At 39.8% G+C, this 26,565-nt stretch overlaps 1 protein-coding gene across 18 annotated transcripts in view; it reads right to left on the minus strand.

The window, feature by feature from the left end:
• Positions 1–12,125: 12,125 nt before the first annotated feature.
• ankhd1 (ankyrin repeat and KH domain containing 1) overlaps positions 12,126–26,565 on the minus strand; it is a 159,478-nt gene continuing 145,038 nt past the window's right edge. For 15 of the 18 annotated variants that reach the window (XM_043703618.2, XM_043703617.2, XM_043703634.2 and 12 more), the window contains 6 exons: positions 22,095–23,734; positions 20,311–20,502; positions 18,243–18,497; positions 17,953–18,128; positions 14,655–14,822; positions 12,126–12,654 (listed from right to left, as the gene is read on the minus strand). In XM_043703618.2, the coding sequence (XP_043559553.2) occupies positions 12,595–12,654; positions 14,655–14,822; positions 17,953–18,128; positions 18,243–18,497; positions 20,311–20,502; positions 22,095–23,734 (2,491 nt within the window). In that variant the 3' untranslated portion in view covers positions 12,126–12,594. The remainder of the gene's footprint in view (positions 12,655–14,654; positions 14,823–17,952; positions 18,129–18,242; positions 18,498–20,310; positions 20,503–22,094; positions 23,735–26,565) is intronic. The other 3 variants (XM_043703616.2, XM_043703628.2, XM_043703630.2) reach the window with 2 other exon arrangements.

Genomic DNA, 26,565 nt, shown 5'->3' on the forward strand with positions numbered 1-26,565 from the left:
GAAAGGCCTTCGACTGCTCACATGATGCTCCGAGCCTCTCCCATATTAAATGAATAAATATTTACCAAAACACTTTTGTGCGAACTTGAGATTCAACACCAATGGCACATTACAGGCAAGGTCTGCTTTAAAAGCGCTTATATTAAATCAGTATTAGTATAATTTGCAGATTGAAGGAATGCAGACGTGCACTCATTTGGGATCGCGGGGTCATTTGAAATCCTATCCCTGTCCTGAGTTGTCACAGCAAAGGGTGCCACGCTCAGTTTTACAAGCCGTGGACAAAGTCGACAAACAAACAAGAAAAAAATCTTTTGGCCAGAGTACTGGTGTTTGCTTCTATCAAATGAGGAAGGCAGTAGGAAACAATCACATATACTCTTAATTATATTGTTTTTCCTCTTGAAAACTGAAATTGAGCAGTTTCTTAGGAACAAAAGACGACCTCCTTCAAGCTCAGACTGTCTCCAACTTCAAACTGTCACCTGCGTTATGAAGAGTTTTATAAAGATTTGAATCTCTAAAATAACATTCTCATCATGTGTTGATGGGATTGGCAAAATCAACATTGGTTGCTCATCTCCAGTTCATCTAGAAAAGATTGGATGTCCTGCCACCTTAAATTATTGCATTCGGTGCTGGCAGGATAGCGTGTGGTTTGAAAGGGATTTGCAAACAGTGGCGCTTCGATGCATCTGCTGTGTTGCTCTTCCACGTGGTACAGGTTGTTGGAGCTGCATTTATACAGGGAGCTGGAGATATTTCATCACATGCCTGCTTTGAAGAGTCAGGTTGCAAGTTACTGCACAATACCCAGCCTCCGACCTGCTCGTGCAGCCACGATATTTACAGAACGGTTCCAATTCAGTTTCTGTTGAAGGGTACACCGGAGGTCGTTGATAGTTGGAGATTTGGTAATGAACAAAATAAGAGGTGGCCACTGCCTGGCACGAGTCGCAAGAAACGTTCATGCTATACATTAGAATGGACATGGACTGCTTCAGCATTTAAAGGATCAGTAATGGCACTGAACATCCTGAGCGCTGACTGTATGAGGTTTCATTGATGAAACAGTCTTACAACTTTGGATCAAGGATACTACGCTGAAGGACTGGAAATCATGGTACAGTGACACTGCCCCTACCTCTGAGCCAGAAAGCCTGGGCTAAAGTCGCACCTGCTCCATGTGTACATAAAACTTATCTGAACAGGTTGATTAGAAATATTTATCCTGAAGAACTCCTGCAAGTGTTCAAATGACTGACCTTCAGAACCAGGGGCAGCATGGTGACTCAGTGGTTAGCACTGCTGCCTCACAGCACCTGGGTCCCAGGTTCGATTCCAGCCTTGGGTGACTGTGGAGTTTGCACATTCTCCCAGTATCTGCATGGGTTTCCTCCAGGTGCTCCGGTTTCCTTCCACAGTCCAAAGATGTGCAGGCCAGGTGAACTGGCGATGCTAAATTTTGCATAGTGATAGGTGTATTAGTCAGAGGGAAGTGAGTCTGGGTGGTTTACTCTTCGGAGGGCTGAAGCTCCGGTTTCCACGCTGTAGGGAATCTAACCAGAAACCATTTTCCCTCGCACAAGGTATGATTTCAATCACCTCACCAGCTGCATCGACTGCAGGAGCCAGAGCTTCTGGATTCTCCGTTTGGATAAATATTGCCTTTATATGAAGGGCAGCTACATCGTCCTAGTGCTTGGAGGGCATCATTTACCACACTTGAACTAAAATTGCAACATCAAGAACTAAGTGATCCTTGTAGAACCCAGATTCAGTAGATAGATAGTCAAAAATATTTTCCATCATTTTACTGATATCTGTGTTTTGACTGATATGTGAATGAACCAGGCAGGACTTGACCTGCCTTTGGGAGATCTTACATACACTGGAAGTTTTACATATGAAGTAGATGCAAGTAGTGTAGCTGTACTGTGACAGCTTGTTCAGAATGTGGTGATTCTGGAGCACAAGTCTTTCGTACACCTGTCCGTGTTATCCGTTCTATGGATTTTGCAGTCTCATTGATTGCCTTCAGCTGTTTTTCTGACTTACTTTAATCCATTTTTAAAATAGGGTGTGGATATTGCCTACTGGTCAGCATTTATTGTCGGACCCTAGTTGCCCTTGAGGTGATGAGCTGCCTTCTTGAACTGCTGCAGTACACCTATAGGTTGACCCACAATGCTACTAGGGAGGGAATTCCAGGATTTTGTTCCAATGAGTGAAGGAACAGTGATACATTTCCAAATCAGGCTGGTGAGTGGCTTGGAGGGGAACTTGAAGGTGATGATGCTCCCATATATCTGCTGCCCTTGTCCTTCTAGATGGAAGCGGTCATGGGTTTGGAAAGTGCTGCCTGAGGATCTTTGGTGAACTGCTGCAGTGCATCTTGTAAATACTACACCATATTGCTACTGAGCATTGCTGGTGGAGAGTGGATGCTTGTGGATGTAGTGCCAATCAAGCAGGCTACATTGTCCTAGATGGTGTCAAGCTTCTTCAGTGTTGTTGCAACCATCCAAGCAAGTAGGAAATATTTCATCACATGCCTGACTAGTACCTTGCGGAGCTTAAAAATGTGTTGCTGGAAAAGCGCAGCAGGTTAGGCAGCATCAAAGGAGCAGGAGAATCGACGTTTTGGGCATAAGCTCTTCTTCAGGAATATACCTTGCAGATAATGGATAGGCTTTTGGGAGTCAGGTGGTGAGCTACTCGCCACAATATTCCTAGCTTCTGACCTGCTCTTGTAGCCAGTCTTTATGTGGTGAGTCCAGTTAGGTTTCTGATCAATGATAACTCCCAGGATGTTAATAGCATTGAATGTCACATGGCATTGGTTAGATTGCCTCTTGTTGGTGGTCATAGCATGACATTTGTGTGGCACAAGTGTTACTTGCCACTTGTCAGCCCAGTGTCCAAGTCATCACGAATATTGCTGAACATTGTACAATCATTGGCAAACACCCCACTCTGACTTAATGATGGAGGGAAGGTTATTGATGAAACAGCGAAAGATGGTTGGGCTAGGACACTACCCTGAGGAATTCCTGCAGAGATGTCCTGGAGCTGACATGACTGACCAACAACCATGACCATCTTTCTATGTGCCAGGTATGACTAACTACTGGAGAGTTTGTCAATACTGATTCCAGTTTTGCCTGGGCTCCTTAATGCCACACACAGACAAATGCAGCCTTGATGTCAAGTGCTGTCACCCTCATCTCACCTCTGAACTTCAGCTCTTTTGTCCATTTTTGAACCAAGGCTGTAAGGAGGTCAAGACCAAGAGTTGAGTGGCCCTGGCAGAAGCCAAACTGGGCATCACTGACCAGGTGCTGCTTGATAGCACTGATGATGATACTTTCCATTATTTTGGATTGGATTTGTTCTGCTTTTTAAATATTTAGGACATACTTGGGTGATTTTCCACATTGTTGGGTAGATGCCAGTTTTGTAATTGCACTGGAACCATTTGGCTAGGGGATTGGCAAATTCTGGAGCACAAGTCTTCAGTACTATTACTGGAATGTTGTCAGGGTCTGTAGCATTTGTAGTAGCCAGTGCCTCCAACTGTTTCTTGATATTACGTGGAGTGAATCTAATTAGCTGAAAACTAGTATCTGTAATGCTAGGGACTACTAGAGTAGGCAGAGATGTATCATTCACTCAGCACTACTAGCTGAAGATTGCTGCAAAAGCTTCAGCCTTATTTTTTGCACTGGTGTGCTGGGGTCTTCCAAGTTTGGGAATGGGGATACTTGTGGAGGTACCTCCTTCAGTGAGTTATTTAATCATCCATCACCATTCATGACAGTAGTAGGACTGCAGAGCTTAGATGTTTTCCATTTGTTGTGGAATTGCTTAGCTGTCTTTCATTTGCTACTTATGCTGTTTGGCACGCAAGTAGTCCTGTTTGGTGCCTTCGAGGTTGACACCTCATCTTCAGGTATGCCTGGTGCTGCTCCTGGCATGCCCTCCTGCACCAGGGTTGACTTCCTGGCTTGGTGGTAATGGTTGAGTGACAGATAAGCTGGGCCAGGTTGTGCTGGAGTACAATTCTGCTGTTGATGGCCTACAGTGTCTCATAGATGCCCAACAATGAGTTGGATAGAATTGAATCAACTGTAGACTAGAATCGAAGGTCAAAGAGGTTGAAATAGATCAACTTTTCATCGCTGGCTGAAGGTATAGGCACATAACTTCAGTCTTGTATTTTGCACAGATGTACTGAGATTCCCATTAGCTTTGTTTTCGGCAGGGGAGTGGAGGAGGGAGGAAGAGGAAGACCAGAAACAGTTTCTGGGGGGGGGAGAAGAGGTGAGCTGCTGTTATCAGCATTTTCACGCACTTCTGGCACAGAGTCTGTCCCTGTTACTCAGAAGGGAAGTGGGAAGAGGAGCAGAGCATTAGTCACTGGGGACTCCATAGTTAGGGAGAGATAGGAGGTTCTGTGGAAACAAGAGAGACTCACAGTTGGTGTGTTGCCTCCCAGGTGTCAAGGTTCGTGATGTCTCCGATAGTTTTCTTGGGATCTGAAGGGAAGGGGGAGCAGACCCAAGTTGTCATCCACCTTGGCACCAATGACATACATAGGAAGAGAGATGGGAATTTAAATTCAGAAATTCAGGGAGCTGGGGTGGAAGCTTAGAGCTAGGACAAACAGTTATCATCTCTGGTTAGTTGCCCACGCCACACGCTAGTGAGACAAAGAATAGGGAGAGAGAGAGGAGTTGAACACATGGCTACATGAATAGTGCAGGAGGGGGTTTTGGATTCCTGTAAATTGGGGGTCTTTCTGGGGTAGGTGGGATCTCTACAAAAAGGACTGTCTTCACCTGACCCAGAGAGGGGAGGGGGGGGGGGGGGGTTTGCTAATGCTCTCTGGGTGGGTTTAAACTAATTCAGCCAAATTGTAGTTACAGTATACAGGTGGTTGAGTGTAGCGAGGTCCGAAGTAAGGTTTCAAGGTCACAAGAGGGCATGGCAAGCAAGAAGTTGGTTTGCAGTGTGTCTACTTCAACGCCAGGAGCATCCAGAATAAGGTGGGTGAACTTGCAGCATGGGTTGGTACATGGGACTTCGATGTTGTGGCCATTTTGGAGACGTGGGTAGAATAGGGACAGGAATGGTTGTTGCAGGTTTTGGGGTTTAGACGTTACAATAAGAAGAAAATGGTGAAAGACAGGGAGAGTGTGGCATTATTAGTCAAGAACAGTATTACAGTTGCAGAAAGGACATTTGAAGACTCATCTATTGACTAGTATCGGCTAAGGTTAGAGACAGGATAGGAGAGGTCACCCTGTTGGGAGTTCTCTATAGGCCTCCAAATAGATTAGATTAGATTCCGTGTGGAAACAGGCCATTCGGCCCAACAAGTCCACACTAACCCTCTGAAGAGTAACTATCCAGACCCATTTCTCTGACTAATGCACCTAACACTATGGGCAATTTAGCATGGCTAATCCACCTGACCTGCACATCTTTGGATTAGTTCCAGAGATGTTGAGGAAAGGATAGCAAAGATGATACGTGATAGGAGCAAGAGTGACGGTGTAGCTGTTTTGGGTAACTTTAACTTTCCAAATATTGATTGGGAATACTATAGTTCAAGTACTTTACATGGGTCAGTTTTTGTCCAGTGTGTGCAGGAGAGTTTCCTGACACAGTATGTAGATAGGCCAAAGGGAGAGGCTACATTAGATTTGGTACTGGGTAATCAACCTGACCAGGTGTTAGATTTGGAGCTAGGTGAGCACTTGGGTGATCACAATTCGGTTATGTTGACTCTAGTGATGGAAAGGGATAGGTATATACCACAGGGCAAGAGTTATAGCTGGGGGAAAGGCAATTACGATGCGATTAGGCAAGATTTAGAATGCAAAAGGATGGGAAAGAAACTGTAGGGAATGGGCACAATTGAAATGTGGAGCTTATTCAAGGAACAGCTACTGTGGGTCTTTGATAAGTATGTACCTGTCAGGCAGGCAGCAAGTTGTCGAGCGTGGAAGCTGTGGTTGACTAAGGAAGTCGAATCTCTTGTCAAGACTAAGGCAGCGGCTTATGTTAGGATGAGATGTGAAGACTCAATGAGGGCACTTGTATTACAGGTTCGCCAGGAAAGAGCTAAAGAAAGAGTTAAGTGCAGCAAGGAGGGGACATGAGAAGTCGTTGGCAGAAAGGAAGACCCTAAAGCTTTCTATATATATATCAGAAATAAAAAGAATGACTAGAGTAAGAATAGGGCCAATCAAAGATAGTAGTGGGAAGTTGTGTGTGGAGTCAGAGGAGATAGGGGAAGTGCTAAGTGAATATTGTGTCAGTATTCACATTAGAAAAAGACAATGTTGCCGAGGAGAATACGGAGATACAGGCTACTAGATTAGATCAGACTGAGGTTCACAAGGTGGCGGTGTTAGGAATTCCGGAAAGTGTAAAATAGATAAGTCCTCTGGGCTGGATGGGATTTATCCTCAGATGCTCTGGATACCAGGGAGGAGATTGCTGAGCCTTTGGCTTTGATCTTTATGTTGTCATTGTCTACATTACAGTGCCAAAAAACTGGAGGATAGCAAACGCTGTTCCCTTGTGCAAGAAGGGAAGTAGACACTGGTAATTATAGACCAGTGAGCCTTACTTTGATTGTAGGTAAAGTGTTGGAAAAGGTTATGAGAGATAGGATTTATCATCATCTAGAAAGGAATAAGTTGATTAGGGATGGTCAAATGGTTGCATGAAAGGTATGTAATGCCTCACAAACCTTACTGAATTCTTTGAGAAAGTGACCATACAGATGCATGAGGGTAAAGCAGTTGCCACTCGGTAGGCTACTACAGAAAATACGGAGGCATGGAATTGAGGGTGATATAGCAGTTTGGATCAGAAATTGGCTAGCTGAAAGACAGGACTGTGGTTGATGGGAAATGTTCATCCTGGAGTTCAATTACTAGTAGTGTACTGCAAGGATCTGTTTTGTGTCCACTGCTGTTTGTCATTTTTATAAATGACCTGGAATGAGGGCATAGAAGGATGGTTAAAATTTGCGGATGACACGAAGGTTGGTAAAAGTTGTGGGTAGTGCAGAAGGATGTTGTACATTACAGAGGGATATGGATAAGCTGCAGAGCTGGTTCTGAGGGGGGGAAAATGGAGTTTAAATGTGGAAAAGTGTGAGGTAGTTCACTTTGGAAGGAGCAACAGGAATGCAGAGTACTCTGCTAATGGTAAGGTTCTTGGTAGTGTAGATGAGCAGGGGGATCTCTGTGTCCATGTTCATAGATCCCTGAAAGCTGCCACCCAGGTTAATAGGATTGTTAAGGTGGCATATGGTGTGTAAGCTTTTATTAGTAGGATTGAGTTTTGAAGCGAGGTCATGCTGCAGCTGTACAAAACTATGGTGCAGCCACATTTGGAGTATTGCATACAGCTCTGGTCACCGTATAATAGGAAGGATGTGGAAGCTTTGGAAAAGGGTTCAGAGATTTACTAGAATGTTGCCTGGTATGGAAGAAAGACTGAGGTACTTGAGGCTGTTTTCATCAGAGGGGAGGAGGTTGAGAGGTAACTTAATTGATACATCAGATAATCACAGGGTTAGATAGGGTGGACAGTGACAGCCTTTTTTCTTTCGATGGTGATGGCTAGCACGAGGGGGCATAGCTTTAAATTGAGGGGTGACGCATGGAACACATTGCCTGCAACAGTAGACTCACCAACTTTAAGGACAGTTTAAATGGTCATTGGATAGACACATGGAAGAAAATGGAAGAGTGTAGGTTAGATGGGCTTCAGATTGGTTTCACAGGTCGGCATAACATCAAGGGCCAAAGGGCCTGTATTGCGCTGTAATGTTGTATGTTCTGTTGGGAAATTGTCCTGAGTGGAGAAGCAAGCTCCAGTGTGGGAGATGTCAGAAAGGAAAACCTCCTATAAAAGATTGAAAACATGACTTTAGGGAACACACATTATGCAAAAATAGTGAGCTGCGTTTGCTGCATATTTTAAGGGTCTCGGGAAACGACATTTACAGACATGCACAATCTCCACAGGATTGCAGCCTTCATAGTAAATTGTCATAGACACTCCTGCCTTCCAATGCATTCATATCTCCTGCTTGAGAGTCGTAACATCAACTGAGTGCTGAAAGGTGCTTTCCATCAGTTTTTGGAGGATTTCAAAACCGATTATACCAGCATTAAGGCCTACTCCAGCAATTTCTTTTAGTTCCAACAGGGTAAATCTTTCAGAAGCTTTTGACTGCCACAGAATGTCTCTTTGATCTGGGACTGCCCCTCTCTATCTTCTATGTTAGCTGAATTACAACTTTCCCCAATCCTCTGACCAAAGCAGCTGTACCCTTTTGTCTCAGACTCATTTCTCTCATTCAGTCCAAACACAAAATCAAAAGACTGTCCCGATTTCTGCTTGTTTCCAGGTGCAAACATCGTCCAAGGTCCCCCCGAGTTAGGCTCAACCTGCACCATTCTCCAACGGTAAACAAGCACACTCCCACCAGGCCTGTTGTCTGGCAGAATTTAAAAATCACATGAACTCCTTCATTCTTCCATTCAAACTTGAATTCAAGGTGCCAAAATCATCATCTTGGAAAGCCTTGCATTCACAATGCTGCATTTTCAATGTGCTCCAGGAGTCAGCTTTGATTTAGTAACAGGGGTTCAAGAGCTCCTTGAGATTTCAACACAACTCGATGATAAGGTAATGCTGCATTGTCAATGGCGCCATGAGGTGTTTAATCACTTAAGTTGAGGCAAAAGATCCCAAGTTATTTGATATATAAAGGAAGGTTTTTAGTATCTTGGCCAATATTTATCTCAAATTATCTGTAAAAACAAACAGTTGGCTATTTATTTCATTACTGCTTGTGGGATGTTAATGCATACAAACTCTACACCTCCTTTCCTGTAAGTAACCCTGCATCTGAAAAATATTTCTTCGGCTTCAAAATATTTTTGTATATCCTCAGGTCTTGGAAGGAACTCTATAAACAACAGCTTTTTTCTTTTACGTGATAAACATAGTTCCATGAAAGTGGAGTTGCAGGTGGATCGGATAGTGAAGGCAGTATTTGGTATGCTTTCCTTTATTGGACAAGAGTATTGAGTACAGGAATTGGGAGGTCATGTGTTGCAGAACATTGATTAGGCCACTTTTGGAATATTACGTACAATTCTGGTCTTTCTCCTATTGGAAGGATGTTGCAAAGTTTGAAAAAGGGTTCGGAAAAGATTTATAAGGATGTTACCAGGGTTGGAGGATTTGAGCTACAGGGAGAGGCTGTTTTCCCTGCAGCATCGGAGGCTGAGGGGTGACCTTATAGAGGTTTATAAAATCATGAGGGGCATGGATAGGGTAAATAGCCAAGGATTTTTCCCCTGGGATCAGGAGAATCCAGAACTAGAGGGCATAGGTTTAGGATGAGAGGGGAAGGTTTTAAAAGAGACCGAAGGAGCAACTTTTTCACGCAGACGGTGATGTATGTATGGAATGAGCTGCTTGAGGAAGTGGTGGAGGCTGGTACCATTACAATATTTAAAAGGCATCCAGATGGGTATATAAATAGGAAAGGTTGAGGGGGATATGGGCCAATTGCTGACAAATGGGACTGGACTAATTTAGGATATCTGGTTGGCATGGATGAGTTGCACTGAAGGGTCTGTTTCCATGCTATACATCTCTATGACTCTATATGCTTTGAAAATCTAAAATCAGCCTGATTCTGGAGTCAGAATTTGGTTTAATATTTCAGGGAAGTGAGCATCCTGAAAAGTTTCTCAATTCCTTATGAAATCTAAGTTTCAGTTAGACCGAAGAACTGATCTACACATTATCAATATAGCACTAGTGCTAAATTTGGAATGGAAATGTACCTTTCAGAAATTTACAAAGGCTAACAAAAACATTCAATAAAATTCAATATTTCAAAAAGCAGAAAATAAGCTCAACACTTTCCTGTACTTATATCGATAGCGATGTAGAATCCCTACAGAGTGGAAACAGGCCCTTTGGCCCAACAGGTCCACACCAACGCTATGAAGGGTATCCACCCAGACACATTCCCCTATCCTACTACTCAACATTTATCCCTTACTAATGCACCTAATGTACACACCTCTGAACACTATGGGCAATTCAGAATGGCCAATTCACATATAAATACACATCTTTGGACTGTGGGGGGAACCGGAGCACCCGGAGGAAACCCATGCAGACATGGGGAGAAGGTGCAAACTCCACACAGACAGTCTCCAGAGGCTGGAATCGAACCTGGATCCCTGGCGCTGAGAGTCACCGTGCTGCCTTTTTAATAAATTGTGGACCACCCCTCCACCCCATATATGACCTACTCCTTTTCCTACATATTACAAATACCTTCTACCCAAGTTTCTGAACTTAATGAATTCAATCGCTTCCAGATCTTCCCAAACGTTATGAAGGATTGAAAGCTATATTTTGCAAGTTTTAGAGATTCAAACAATAAAGAACGTAGTCTGAACAAAGTTATTTTACATACCTTCTAAAATTGGACTGGAAGACCTGCAAATTCTTCAGATGGAGACGGTACATCATGCTGTTCACTCTACTACTGAGAATCTAGGAAACTATGGCAAGAAATATAAATCATGGTCTACTTCAATTATCAACTTCATTAATGTTTATCTCAATCTCAAAATTATCTTGTGATTTTCAATTTAAAATTCCAGTTTCATTCTGACATTGCATACTCCAGTCACCAAGGAGGCACCAGGTATGTTAAAATTGCTAAATCTTTTTTTTTAAAAACAAGACTCCCACCCCATTAAAAGTATCCATAAACATGATGTCTGGTGTAATCCTGCTCAAGCCTAAAGATGATAACCAAGAAATTGAAGAACATTTCCCACTTTTTACTTGAACTGGGTGTGCATATTTAGTCAAAGTCTACGTGGGTGTTAATTCAAACAGATAAAAACAGAAACATTTTTCTGATTTCTTTCCCCTTGATACAAATAACCAATTGTAACAATTACATTTATATGTTCACAGAAGACCAAATCTGCCATTCTGATCTTGCTTTCTTTTAAGCTTTTATGAATCTTGGAAGCACAAATAGTGGACATGGTTCTAACTGTTAGAGAGAGTGAATTGTTAAAAAACATACATTTCTCAGGTTTTATGCACATGGTTTTTAAAATCCAGTAATCTATTCACAAGGGCACTCTAAAAATCAAGCCTACTGGATGAAAAACTGACTTCCGACATGAAGAGAATACTGATGTTAGTTTCCAAAATCTGGCTACTTAAAGAAATGCAAGTGGTAAGAAATATAAATCATGGTCTACTTCAATTATCAACTTCATTAATGTTTATCTCAATCTCAAAATTATCTTGTGATTTTCAATTTAAAATTCCAGTTTCATTCTGACATTGCATACTCCAGTCACCAAGGAGGCACCAGGTATGTTAAAATTGCTAAATCTTTTTTTTTTAAAAACAGCATTGTTCCACAATAACTTTTTTTTTTAAAAAGTGAGCAAAGTCTAGATGTCACATACTTATCCAGCTCAGCATACTGTATCATGAAGTAGAACACCACAGTATTTCTTGCTTCTACTGTGTAAAGATGTGAAAGGAAAATTACTTGCTCTCATGATCAATACTGGTCTTATCCTCACTGAAATCTGGCATGGAACTGTTAGACAAGTAGGGTTTCAACTGTAGCCATGGCTACAATCATTAACTAATGCTTTAACTTATCATTTTAATGCAAGTCAGACAGTCAATGGTGTTTTTCAGAAATACTGCTGATTACTAGTAATTCTTTATGGAATATGAAAATAGTTGAAACAAAATCTCATGCCCACAAGCCATAATCTAAAAAACTAATTTGAAATTGTTTTCTGAACTGTCAAATCATAGCTTATACCAGAAGGAAAATACCCAAGAATTGAAGTACTACCTAAACATACTTAATCAGAATGTTTTGTATATTTCTGCCTTAAGTAAAATGTTAGAAACATGCAATAAAAAACATCAAGTTGTATTTATAATTTTAATTCCAAATATATTGTAAGCAATAATTTGAAGAGCCCAAATAATTAATCACCAGCAATAATGACAAAAAATGAGGTACTGTTCATTTTTATTGAATATTAAGGTAAATATTTCACATTAATACAGGCTACATAAAGTAGAGCCACTATACGACATGAAATTTACTCTCGTTTTAACCCTTTTTAGTATGTAAACAATTATACATGTATTTACCACTCTAAAACATCTGGATTAATTCACATAATTATCTAGTCCTCGGCTGCATACAAGCAGTTTACAGTACTGTTTAGCCAGCAGCACAAGAATAGTTTGTCCCAAGTCTTAAGTCAAAATGGCTAAACTAACCAGAGAACCAAACCTGCTATGCAGGTGATCACTTTGTTCATAGACAGTGGTAAATCAATTAAGTTCATGCGTAACAGCCCACACAGAATTTCAGTTAGGCACATCAGAAAAGTTTTGTCCTGTTAATTTCTTCCCAGATCAATCTTGTTTCAATCTCAGAAAGATGTCAGGAATTTGTGGGCATGCTTGCATCCTCTAGTTGACATGGTTCAGGTGCACGTTACCAATATGTGGTGCCCAGGTTCCAGGCCACACCTGCAGAAGTTCATTAAAACGACATGTTTATTTATGACATATATACCCTTATTGGGGAAATGTACAAATAAATGCTATAGAACACAAATACTAAAGCATATTACTGCAAAGTTTGAAATGTGCAATCGCCACAAGCTTCTGGAAATATTCATGCTGGTTTTAGATGTTGTTGCCACACATGGACCTCTACGTTCCACGCACTGAGAAAATAAATTAGAGGGAGCGCTGCCTGTCAGGATTTGCGGAGAAAAATACACCTAACGTTTCAGGTTGATGACTTGAACTAGAAAACATGAGACATTTTGAAGCAAATACAGAGACAGAAAACTTAGTCGAGTAGAGGGAAAAGAAAAAGTCTGTAATTGAGGGGAAGTCAGCAGAACCTGAAATAGAAAGTTGCAATGGGACATGTAATTAGACAAGTAAACAAAAGATATGCATGGCGATGGTGCAAATGGGAAATTGCAAGCCTGCTAATAGCTGCCATTCAAAAACAAAAAGGGTCAGAGACATTTATCTGGAAGTATTGGACTTATGTTGAGTCCAGGAGGTTATAAAGTACTAAATCAAAAGATGAGATGCTCTTCCATGAGCTTCTGTTGAATTTCACTAGCAAGTCTAGGTTGCAGAGGTCAGAGTGTGGGGTGGATAATTTAAATGGCAGAAATTGAAATTCAGGGTCACATCTGTAAACTGAAGTGGAAACATCCTGATGAGCAGTCACCCACACTGCGTTTAGTCCCCCTTATGTAGCAATCATCTACTTGCAACATCCAACTTGCTAAAGATGTTGCCACATACGCAAAACATTTCAGGCATTTTCCTTTGTATTCTATTAATCCATATAATCACATTTCAATATTAAGATTTGAAGGCATTAACTTAGGAAAGAGGAATTAAAGAAATCACACTGATCATATACAAAGACGTTTGTGTGCTTAATTTAGAATCTGAAGCTTTTGTCAAGTCAGTTAAACACTGGTGTTCCTTGTTCTTTGAATTTTTGTTCTAACTTTCAAAGCAAACCAATATAACCACTTCATAAATATTCTCTGCTGCACACATTATTCAGAGCAATGGCTAAGTGATGTAATCAAATGGTAATGTTGCAATAAAGTTTATAAAGACAAAAATAATCTTAACCTCATCTCATAATTACCAACAAATGTAAGCAAGATATCCAATGTGTAAAGATATTCCATCACGTACATGGTGCAAACAAGGCTTTTGATGAAAGTGTGCTATTTCAATACAGGTCATTCTGCTAGAATGCGCATTCTGTTAATGCGAATTCATTATAACGCGATTGACAAATTGGGGATACTTTCTAAAGTGTGAACTTTTAAAGCGCGTATAGGTTATAATGCAATTCTGATCCATTAGTTTAAATGCTATTACGCGATTTTCTTATAACACGAGAACGGAACTACCATGTTATAATAGAACTGACTGCAGTTGCTAAGGAAAATGTTAATTCACCCATGATGAGATGTTTATCAGGTAAACAATTTTTAAAATATTGGTGGAACATAAAAAAAAAGTGTCATCAACATGTGTGTGAAAGTTGATTCTGTGATGGCAACTGTCGAGGTATTGTATGTAGAACATATCGGTGAGATTATAGGATGGAATTTAGGAAAAGGTGTCTGTGAGACATAGGAAGGAAAAACATTTGGGATGCAGAAACCAACTGGAGCTACAAGTGTGTAGTGAAACTATCAAGAAAAATGTAAACTGAGTGGTGCACAAAGTGGACAAGGGCAAATTCCAGCCTGTCATAAAGCTGGATTCTAAAATCTGGTGAAAATTCAGACTGGAGGATAAGACACGTGGGAGACAAGTAGTAACAACTTGACATGGCTCAGAACAGAAATTTGTTGCACAATGCCTTTTTTTTTAAAAAAGAAAAACTTCATTTTACTTGCAAAGCTCTGACTCTATCAACATATCACTCCCACCTCATGTTAAAAGAGCTCACCAAGTTCTTGTTAATTTCTCACCTGTTGGGGGTCAGCATTCTCAGAGGAGTTTGTGACAACCTTGATCATAGGATTCCAGGCTGGATCTGTAGCATGAAGTCCATTAAAAAGAGGAGCACCTGGACCATCAGCCAACTGTGGATGTGGAGGAATCATAGCATTCCCATACATGGAAAGTGGCAAGCCCTGCTAAGAGGAAAATAGTTCCAGGTTTCATGAAACATCAAGTTTATTTTCTGATTTTGACAACAGACATTAGGGTTACTCATTTCTGGGAAGCATTCCAATAATTGTTTTCCTAGTTGGTAACAGTTTACTTCTTCATGCATAGAAGTTGGATAAACAGAATAGATCATTGGTGCATCACAACTAAACCATTGTGCTGTAAGCCAACTGATATGTTCTTTAGTATGCCTAAAGCTGGTAATTACCTATCAGTTTATGTTAAATATTGTAATTTTTTTTCCTATCTGGAAGGTCAGCATTTAATATCAAGAGTATAAATGTGGAGCCTGCTTTGCTTTTGTCAACATGGAATGCAATCAAAGCAAATGAATGAACAGACTTTAAACAACATATTCGACTGTGGTGCCTCAAAGTTAGTAAATGTGAACATTAGTTACAAGCAAAAGCAGACTATTTGCCCCTTGAGCTTGTTCTGCCAGTAGATGGTAATCTTGGGAAGTTAATCACCCAAGTAAAAATTAACCGTTTCTAAGCATAAGTACACAATGATTTTGAAAGAAGAAAAAGCTTTAATGAGTACTTGTTATTTTCCAATGGAAACAAGACTAAACTTGCTATTTAAAAGCTCATGTTAATCAATACACTAAAAGGAACAGAATACATTTACAGCAATAGATTCAGATATCCCATCTACTGCATTAAATAGAAGTAATCCGCATTAAACAATTGTCTATGAAACGTTTTGTACTGTGTGGTTAAAAATTGATCAAGTAACATGCAAACATGTTTATAACCAACAATGCAAGAAAGGTAGACTTTGTTCAAACAATTATTCTAACTGAATTAAAAATCACAGTTTTGTTGCGATGCTTAAAACCTGCCAATTTGGAGTGGAGTCATTCTTGCAGTGCTATAAAGGTGTTAGTTTTTTTTTGCCAGCACAAACTTCAGTGCTAGAGTTGAAAGATGGCTATCAACATACTGAAAATATTTCATAAATTTTAAAACTTGCATTTTTTGTGCTGGAAATTTTCACTGAACTATGGATAGCAATTCATGAAGTTTGGGGAAAAAAAACAAATTGCAAATACCAAAATTAAAACCAAAAATGAAATACTAAAAACATAGGGTAGTTAGCATCAGCAGAGAAAGAGCCCTGATGAAAGGTTGCATGATTATATCGTGAATTCTCCAGTGGTCAGTATTGAAATCCTTGCTTTTCCAGATATACAAACACCTGGATATTGATGTGCATGGGGCAATTTCAAAGTTTACAGATGACACAAAATTTGAAAGCATTATAAACCGTGACAACAGTATAAAACCCCTAAAGGATATAGGTAAGTTGGGAGAGTGGGCAGGTAGGTATCTGATAAGGTCTAATGTAGAAAAATAGAAGGTGGTGATGCACTTTGGTGGGAAGAACATTTAAAGACAATATAAAATAGAGAGTACAATTCTAAAAAGGGGATGCAAAACCGGAGTGATCTTGGTTTTTGTGCATGGATCACTCAAGATGTCAGAACAAGTGGAGACTTCAATTAATAAAGCTTATAGTGTGTTTGGCTTTATTAATAGAGTACAAGAGCAAGGAAGTGACATTGAACTTGTATAAGACACATGTTAGAACTTAGCTGAGTATTATGCAGTCAAAGGCATCACATTATAGGAAAGATGTGAATACACTGGAGAGACAATGGTCCTATGTAAGAAAAACTCCAGTTATAAGAACAGATTGAAGGTGCTGGGACCATTGTTCATTGTACAGACTGCAGCTAGGATGGAGGTTTTTAAAATCATGTGTAGGCTGGATAAGAGTAGTAGAGAACAAGAGGGCACAAATTTGACGTACAAAAGAAACAAGGGTGATGTGAGAAAACACGTTCACACAGTGAATGGTTAGGGCATGGAATGCACTGTCTGGAAGTGTGGTGGAGACAGATCCAATTGAGGCATTTAAGTAGATATTGGATAAGTAGTTGGACAGCAATAGTGAGCAAGAATATGGGGGCAAAAAAACAGGAGACTGGTACAAGGTAATGATTCTTCTTTGAACCCCGGTGCAAGCACAATAGGGTGAATGGCCGCCATGTGCACCATATGAGAAATAAGGTGATATGGTTGGAAATATGAACAAACAAAAAGAATCACATTGCTGTGAGAATATTGTAAACACTTATAACAAGGCAACGACCATAGAAGAGCAATGGGAATGCACAGGAGATCCATAATGTTGTTGTCAGAAAAGGAGAATGTTAGCCACAAAGAAAACTTAGATAGGTTGGATTTATTTTATTTGGAACAGAGGCAGCCAAGAGGAGCAGGGTCTGCAGATGGTGGACAACGCTGACCTAATTCCAAAGATGTCAATAACAATAGAACACAAATCCAAATTAATTGGTGTATGTTGGTGGGGATGTGGAGTGACGTCTTCACCCCAAGTATGCCCACATCCCATGAAGAAAAACTTTCAAGTCCTAGCTGAATTCATCTATGCTCTCACCAATATTCAAAAGTCCCCAAAGTTTTCAAACTCTTCAAATCTACTTCTTAAAACCCCACCAGGAGGTTAATCCCTTTGAATTTTCCTACACACCAATTAAGTCATTCTGAATCATCCAAACTCTAACTCGGAGTTGGGAACTTTCTCAGAGGGTTTCAGATACTCGGTAACTGTGCATCCAAAGTTGCAATTTCCAAGGCAATTCCCAGAGTCAACCACACTGACTTCTGCATGGTCCCAACATGCAACATCTGTCTATACTGTGATGACGACCATCTTTCTTTTGGACAACCTGGGTCAACGTTTTAAGTCAGTGATCTTTCATCTTATCAACAGGAAATGTTTCTCTCACCAGAGAAACTGTCTGACTTGCTGAGTATTCCCAGCTATTTGGTTTCCTTTTTTCACTAATTGTATGCCATTGTTTCAGCTTTTAAATTACAATAGACAACTTCATCAAAAAGCATATATAGGTGCATTATAGCAACATGCCCTACCAAAACTCGCCAAAGATTAATTCAGCCTCCAAGAGAAACATTCATTCACTGTTGCAGATTTGACTACTTTATAAACTACTGTTATCAGATATCAGTGCTCTGTTGAAATAAAAGCAAAGTAATCTTCACTAACCTTGTTATAATCCATGAAGTTGCTTGGCACTGGCTGATGGAACGTGTTTGAAGGTGCCACTATTCCAGTATCATCTCTTTCTAATGTCTGGTGTTGTGAAAATGAAGCTGGGTCTGACATTGATTGATGCATTAAGTGGCCACCCATCACACCTTGGGACCAGCCAGATATGCCATCTGAAATAAAAATCTTACTTCTCAGAAAATGGCAACAATTTGCAGCTTTGACACACAGCTCTGACAAATACACTCCTTATAAAGCTTATCAACACTACATTTTTAACACCTCACCTGAATTATTGCTGACACCAAAAGACCAGATTCCTCCTTGTCCGACAGGAGTTGTCAGATTACTACCCACCATAGTGGAAAGTGGAGTCATTGACCCAGTCTGCCGAATGCGAGCTGATCTCTCTGTTCCAATAGGTGGTGGTACCTTACGATCCTGGTTTGCATTACTTGATTTTGATTGGCCCAAAGATGGAGGGGCAGAAGCAGCAGATAAAGGTGAAGATGCTCCGGAAGAGACTGATGGAGGAGATTCACCTGCAGGGAAATTACAATTCACATTACATCCAGTAGTTTGTAGAAACAGATTATGTCTCCACAATATATTCTGAACCACAGAAAAGTCTCACATGAAGTGCAAGTTAAACTCAAATGTCGATGAGGCTTCCTTTTCAAATATTACACTGAATGTCATGCAGCATATGCAAACTACTGATTTTGATTCTTATTCTCCAATTTAAAAATCAGAGAAAGTTCAGATCTTTAGGCAATTAACATGTCAACCAATGAAGTCCTTCTGCCAAACTTCTCTTGCAAGTGTCATTTAGACATTCTGCAATTCATTTAAGCAGCAGATAAAATGTGAAAAAATCATTTTGATATGCAAAATTTATGTTAATGAATGAAACGCTGAAAATATATTTGTGCAAGTATTGTTTAGTTTTATTTCGTGATTCAATGCTGTTTGCTTCAACACTGCCTCAAAGTGTGTCATGCAGTAAAAAAAACTTAGTTTTTAATAAAATGTTGAACTTGTTCAACACCAAATTAATCACCACAAGGCACTCTGCAATTCTTTGAAACACATTTATGCATTTGGTTAAGGATGGAAGTGAATGCTTATGGATACAAAGACAGGATAGGAAATCTTTTAATTTGCTTAATATCCATGGGAATCAAGCAGCTGAGGAATGATCAAATCAAATGTTGGCAACTTGAGCAAGGGATGGTGTTCAAGCATAATTTTTTTTCATACTTCTTAGTATAAACATTTTTTTTGAATAAGGATCCCAGAAAAAACATGAGCAACCCCCAAGATCAAAAACTCTGCTTTGAGCTTTACAAATACATTGCTTCTGACATTTGCATGCATCAGGCACAGGAGCAGCCCACGTCTGAAAAAAAGAGTAATCAGATAGCAAAGTACAACACTTCAAATGTGTTTCATCTCCACCTTTTTTAAAAAAAAATGTAAGGACAATCATCAACTTTATCAAAGTTTCGCTCAAAGTTCCTGCAAAGCAGGACCTTCTTACTACATTAGCAGCACTATATATAATTGCAAATTATTGCTTAATAGCTCACTGCTTTGAGGCTGGCACACTAGTGCTCCTATTGGCTAGAATGAATGTTAAGCACAGCATGTCATTCATCTCCGCATCTTAAATTCATTTTTAACTTTTGCCAGAGGTTAAGTACATAACTGCACAAGAATAACTATCACTTAATATTTTCATCTAACAGTGCACAAAGATAGCATCACCTGTGTGCAATGCGACATACACTGTTACGACAGTCTAGAACTTGCCAGTACAGTACAAATAACCCATGGCATTATACATTTGCATAAAGTGTAATACAATGTATTCTGCAGAATAAGTATTCGGCATTCGTACAAAGAAATTATTGAAGATTGCAAAAATTTAATTTCCACATAAATAAGATGTAAAGTCATCAGAATAGAGATTAATTTTCCCTGACTGACATTTATTCATACCATAAAAGTGGCATCAGAACATTTAAAATTATTCATTTATTTTGCCATTTTCAGAAGCGATTAATCTGGATTTAACTGGCCTTGCATTCAAACAAAACAATTTTAAAGCTACACTGCTTCAGGGACCATGGACTCAGGGCTAATAATATTTTTTGGTTAAGCATTTATTCAACATTTTGTTTTTCAACCTTTGCACCATAATTTTCTACCTAAATTTGGAAGATTAGACCTACTGGAGGTTGTAAAAATGGTACTTTTAATGCATGAAATGAGTGCTGGATCCTACATTAAGGAGCATAATTTCCCACCCCCAAAATCGCAACTAAAATATAGAAAGGATTGGCTTGTACATACATGTAGCTGGAGCAGTTGTTGAACTCCAAGGGTGTGGGGAAAAATGTTGTCTGCTGAAGCTAGGAGCAGGCATTCCTACAGGGGCTGGTCCTTGTACATACACCTGAGTTCCAGCCATACTTGGAGCAAAACTCGTCAATGGGGTGGAAGAGGAAGAAATGGCATTGCCTGATGGGTCCATAGCAGACATTCCTTCAAAAACATTTTTAAAAAAAATCACATGAAATGGAATATTTGAGAAATGCACATTGTAAAAAGTGACTTATCTATAACTTGTACATTTCTCTTTAATAAAGGGGTAATAATCTAAACTGGGAGTAGTGCTCACCAAAGTGTCTCTATTTTAAAAAAAGGTAGAGTATTTGTACTCTTCCAAAAAAACTGAAATGCAAGCACAGACATGCACATCATTTCAAACTAAAAAGGAACTAATTTAAAAAAGTAACTTTATCCTAATCTCTTGAGCCATTACTGGCATGCCATAAACATACCATGTTAACAAGCTTCTGTTACTCCAAGAAAAATGTCTTAGACACTGCCTAAGAAACAGGAGTAGACGATTCAGCCCCTCTGGCATATTCTACTATTTCATTAGATCATTGCTGATCTGTACTTATGCTATATTTGCCTCCATAATAATTTACTAGTTTTCCCATACAAGCAATTTTTAGATCTTAATCTTCAAACTTTCAATTGACTTGATGTACACAGCACCAGATCTCCATCACACCGAGGAAGTGCTTCCCAATTGCTCTCCTTGCTGATTTAACTTTAGGATGATGCCCACTTGTTCTTGGAAATTAAACAGAAGACACACAAATCATTCTTCTGTACCTCACGCATTTTAAAGATCTTAATTAGATCACTCCTTGACTATCTAAAATCAAGGTTGCTCAATCTGTCTCCAATTTAACACCCTTGGAAACTACGAGGTCTTAAGATTTTACTCCTTCAATACCTGCTTGAATGTCTGAAGTCCAACTTATTGAAGTCACAAGCCATTTTTAAAAAAAGTGCATTATTGTGTGTGTTATTTTAGCTTTAAGAATCAGAGGCCTTTTTAGAACCTTGCAGCTAATTTGTGAAGTCACCTATTTATTCTTTTAAACACAAACTATAAATCATGGATAATGTTAAGAGTGCCCATTTTCAAAGAAAACTTGAGCTTGATGAACAAACAACTTGAAACTAATTTAAGATCTGTATCAATTACTGAGGTGATATGAAGTTTAGATAACAATTGTACGGTTCCCACCATCCTCAAACCCAATACCTTTGTCCAGTAGAATGAAAAGAAAAACAGTTGAATTAACAATTCTATATTTCTACAGATCTTGCAATTTAATGGTCTAATTTTGTTACAGTTAATAAAAGGACCACAAAACTACAAATAACTTATCAATTGTTACCTAAACATTATAAACATCATGAATAATCTCACAGATTAAACTTTGCAATTATAGCAATCAGGTTTTAAGCAGTACATTAACTTGAGGTTGAGGGTGATGGACGATTAGATGAAGGGGAGAAACAAATTTGTTCCTCCAGTCTCAAAGTCCTGCCTTGATGGTTAAACAAGTAACGAGAGAAGCCACTAAAACAAAGGTAGTGAAAGACAAAGAAAAAATAAATAAGAACATAGATAAAAGTGAGAAATACTCAGCAAGCAATTTGAAGTTTGGAATTTTTATTTGGTGCTACTACACAATACTGTGAATAATGGTTTAAATTAGAATCTTTAAAAATTAACCAAATATATCAATAAAATCCACAGTCAATCTCACCTGTGGGGCTTGATGTCACCCTCTGCGAAGGTGGCCTGAAACCGGGAGCCTTGGAATTATCATGAGGAAGTACTGCGTCCAATTGTCCAAGTACAGAATTGCCCATATAGTTAGAATGTCCACTAAACGTTGGATCTTGCGTTGGGCGTGAAGGCAGTGGGCAGCTTCCCCACACGTGATTTGCGGACACTTGAGTATTGTCGAAGAAACTGTTGAAAGGACTGAAGAGGGCTGCAGAGCCAAAATTTGGAGGCAAGGATTTGCTTCCTTGGTTTGCGTGAATCTGTGAAACATTCAGCATGCCGAGTGCAGATGAAAGCTGCATCGGAGAAGGTACACCATGCTGCTTCATAGGATCTTGGGTAGATACCATTGGAACTGGGTTTGGGACAAAAACTGATTGTGGTTCTTGCTGAACTAGGGGATAGAAAGGAGCACCAGGCTGTATTCTGTGAGATACTTGAGGAGAGGCAGCTAACTGAGGTAAAGTGTTGTTGGTCTGAACATTAGGGCAAGCTGACATGGTGACGGGGCGAGTAGAAGCTAGACTGCTTGGGGCCACTAATCCATGATCTGGATTTGAAATATAAGGCTTCGGCAAAGTAGGTCGAATATCAGAGGAACTACGGCATGGAATTTGTGGTAGAATGCTGGGCAGTGACGAGGTTGGTTGTATTCCTATAGCCCCAGAGCTACTGTTGACTGAAGAGCTGCTGCAGACATTTGAATGTGCACACTGGCTTCCTGCTGGCTGTTCTGTGGTGGCCACTTCTTCCTTCACAATGGAGGTGGTGAATGGTTCATTCTTACTCAGTGACATGGATTGTTGAGAAGGCTGTGCAACAAGTGGAGGAGGGGGTGGAGGTGTAGGCGGCTGCCCATTGCTCACTGATACAGTTGAACTTGTAGGCAATGAGCAAGAATTGCTAGTCACAGCTGAAGTCACTGATATCATGGCATTAGGTTTATTGACCGAGGTGAAGAGTTGCTTTCTAACTGATGAAGGAGTTGGACTGCTTGTGACACATAGAGACTGTGTAGTGAAAGTTGGAGAACTCACAGCCACAGAAGGTGAATTAATAGCTGAGCTACCACTGTTGGGATGAATAATATTACTACCCTGGTTATTGAGACGCGTTGTGTTATGTTTTGGTGAACTGTTGGCACTTCCAGGACTTACAGGTCTTACTGGGAAAGGACCCCAAGTGTTTGGTGATGGAGAGAAGGTTCCTCCAAAGTGTGCCATGGGTAACCGAGGGTGTCGAATCTGCTGGATAGTTTGAGCAGCCAGTAGAGCATGTGCTAACTGTGGATGTGAATAAGCCAAAGGAAGCGAGACTGAAAATGTAGGACGCATATTGCTTGACACAACGTTTTTACCAGATTTGTTAATGGATTGTAATGATGTGGATGATGTTGACAGTGAAGCTGTTGCAGAGGAAGACATCATTGAAACAGTTATTCGGTGGCCTGCAGTAGTGGTGCTAGCTGTAGTCGTGGCAGCTGTGGACCCCATTCGCGTGTTGGCTATTACACTTTTAATATGATTCCGAGGAATCAAATCCTCCAGTTCTTTTGCAGGATCCTGAATCAGTGCATTAATCAGCTGCACTGCATGTCTCGTTGATTCCGTGCCTCCTCTGAAACGAGTACAAAGTTTCACTGAGATTTTTTTTAAAAAAGTCTTGTTGATTTATGCTTGCAAATAAATGAAAAGATTCTGAATATTTATTCAATCCTAAAGTACAATTGACTTGCCACCAAACTACAGTACAGACCATTTTGAATGCTATTTCAAAGCAGGAAAGATCAAACTCTCGAGCAAGTTTTGAGGTAGATTAATAGTTCCAGCACTTAGACTGACCCAGTAATCCTCAGCAAGTTTTAGGCAGCATTGCTAAGAAATGCACACATCATTACTGATATTTTAGTAATTAATACATTTGAACATTATTAATGTAAATTTTAATCTGGATTGAATAAATATTCAAGTTAGAGATTGAACTAATTCAAGTTTTTGATTAAATACTGCAAAATATTAACATGTTTTAGTCCGCACAGGATAATTTTTTATCGGTTTGAAAACACAAGCACTTTAGGAAGCAAATGATATAATAATACTAAAAATAATCAAATAATAACAATCTTTCAAAAATGCAAGTTTGTAATTTTAAGGCTCTGATTAAATTACAAAACTTTTGTCAGAATCTTTTAAAAAAATAGTTCCTAAGAATAAAAGGCATATCGAGCAAATATTTAAGTCTAAATCCAATTTTATGGCGTTAACCAAATAAAATTAAGTACCCGTCAGAAAGATGAAATGCATGTAGAACAATTGCGCACTGAAAACAATCACTCGATTCTAGAGAGCACTTCGTGCTAATGAATTATATACTAAATTATCTTAAAACCTGCACCTAATCAGATGTGAACATCATTGACTATACATTTGTACTTACTATTAGTTCTATCTTTGTGCTGAATTTTTGTTTTACTCCTTGGAAATTGGAAAGAACAGTTGGGAATAACTGGTATTCAGATAATTACTTTTCAAGAGAGACTGAAAAAAATCAGTGCTTGCTTATAATTGTAGTGCACACCTGATAAGTCAAGATATGCTTGGATAAGGTTCCGAATGACATATAAGACAAGGAATAACCAGTCCAAAAACTGAAAATTTGCCAGATTTTTTAAAAATCTATTTTGTGAAGAGAATGAAGATAATTGTGATCAGTGCATTAATATAGTATTTCCAGCCACAGTTTCTTCATCTTTTTTCAGGACAAAGAAACAGTTAGGTGGTGTAGCACACAAGAAAATATTAAATTCCCAAACAAAATTGAAAAGATATTGGAAATAATAACAACAGCTAAAACACCAAGAACAAATCGATTGGGATCTCAAAAAATGGGCTTGTTAAAGAGGAGGAAAAAAAACAAAACAACTAAGTAGCACACAATTGATTAACTAAGTGACTCACCAGGAATAAATCTCAAATCTATCCTTCTCACATTTATTGTAAGTACTCAACATTTTTGAATGAATACAGAGTTCACTTAATTTTGAAGTCAGTTCTTTTATTTTTGCAAGATTTTTTTGTCCCCATTGGCAGAGGAATATCTACCAAATACCACCAAGCTGAGGGATAACCTTTGGTTTAACGAAGAGTGCAGCAGGGCATGCCAAGAGCAGTACGAGGCACATACCTGAAAACGTCATTTGTTCAGCTCAAAAACAGGACCCCCCACCTACATGTCAAACAGCATTAGCAGCAAGTGAGAGAACTAAGTGATCCCACAAGTATCAGATCCAAGCTTTGATGTTCTGCCACACCATGTCATGAATGGTATTAGACAATTAAAACAACTGACTGGAGGAGATGGAAGCTCCACAAACATCCCCATCCTCAATTATGGTGGAGGCCACCACATCAGTGCAAAAGACAAGGCAGTAGCATTTGCAACTGTCTTCTGCCAGAAATATCACGTTGATTCAACTTGGCTTCCTCCAAAGCTTTCCAGCTTCATAGATGCCAGTCTTCAGTCAATTCAATTCTTGTAATATCAAGAAACAAGTGAAAGGCTTTATGGGGTGTGACAACATTCTGGCAATAATAGTGAAGCCCTTGCTCTCTGCAACCCTTCACCAAGCTGTTCCAGTACAGTTACCACACTGGCATCCATGTGACAATCTCCAAATTTGCCCAGGTAAGCCAAAAGTAGGACAAGTCCAACACAACTAATAACCACCTTAGCAGTCTAGACTTGATCATGAGTAAAGTTACAGAAAAAGTCATTAACACTTGCTTACTGACATTCTGTTAGGTTGCCCTGGAGTCAGTTAGTTCCCCATTTCATTACGGTCTTTGTTCAAAGATGGACAAAATAGCTGAGCTCCAGCAGTGAGGTGAGGTGAGATTGACATCAAAGGCCACATTTGACAGAATGCAGTATCAAGAAGTCAGAACAAAACAAAGTCATCGGGAATGCGGTGGGGGCTCTCTGCTCGTTGAAGTCATACCTGGCACAGGTGAAGATGGTCACAGGTTTTTGGAGGACAGTCATCTCACCTGCTGGGCATCTCTGCAGCAGCTCCTCAGGATCGAATCCAACCTCTTCAGTTGCTACATCATGCAGCAGGTAACTCCTCTGATAGCCCAGAAAAACTGCTCACTATCCACAAGGCACAGGTGGGGTATGGGATGAAAAACTCCCTGCTTGCTTGGATGAGCGCAGTTCCTACACAAAGCTTGACACCATCCAGGATAAAGCAGTCCGCTTCATTAGTGCCACATTCACATACATTCATTCATCCTACTACCAAAAGAGTACACACTACTCCTGCTATCTACAAGATCCTGTGTAGCAGGTCCACCAAGACTCCTCAAACCACAATTTGCAAATCCATTACCATCTAGAAGGACAAGGCCAGCAGATTCATGGGAACACCATCTGCCAATTCCCAATGCATA

Source organism: Chiloscyllium plagiosum, unplaced genomic scaffold (genome assembly GCF_037043375.1).
Source record: "Chiloscyllium plagiosum isolate Xiang-an unplaced genomic scaffold, Cpla_swu_hap1 HiC_scaffold_16, whole genome shotgun sequence".
In the NCBI taxonomy this organism is placed as follows: Eukaryota; Metazoa; Chordata; class Chondrichthyes; order Orectolobiformes; family Hemiscylliidae; genus Chiloscyllium; species Chiloscyllium plagiosum.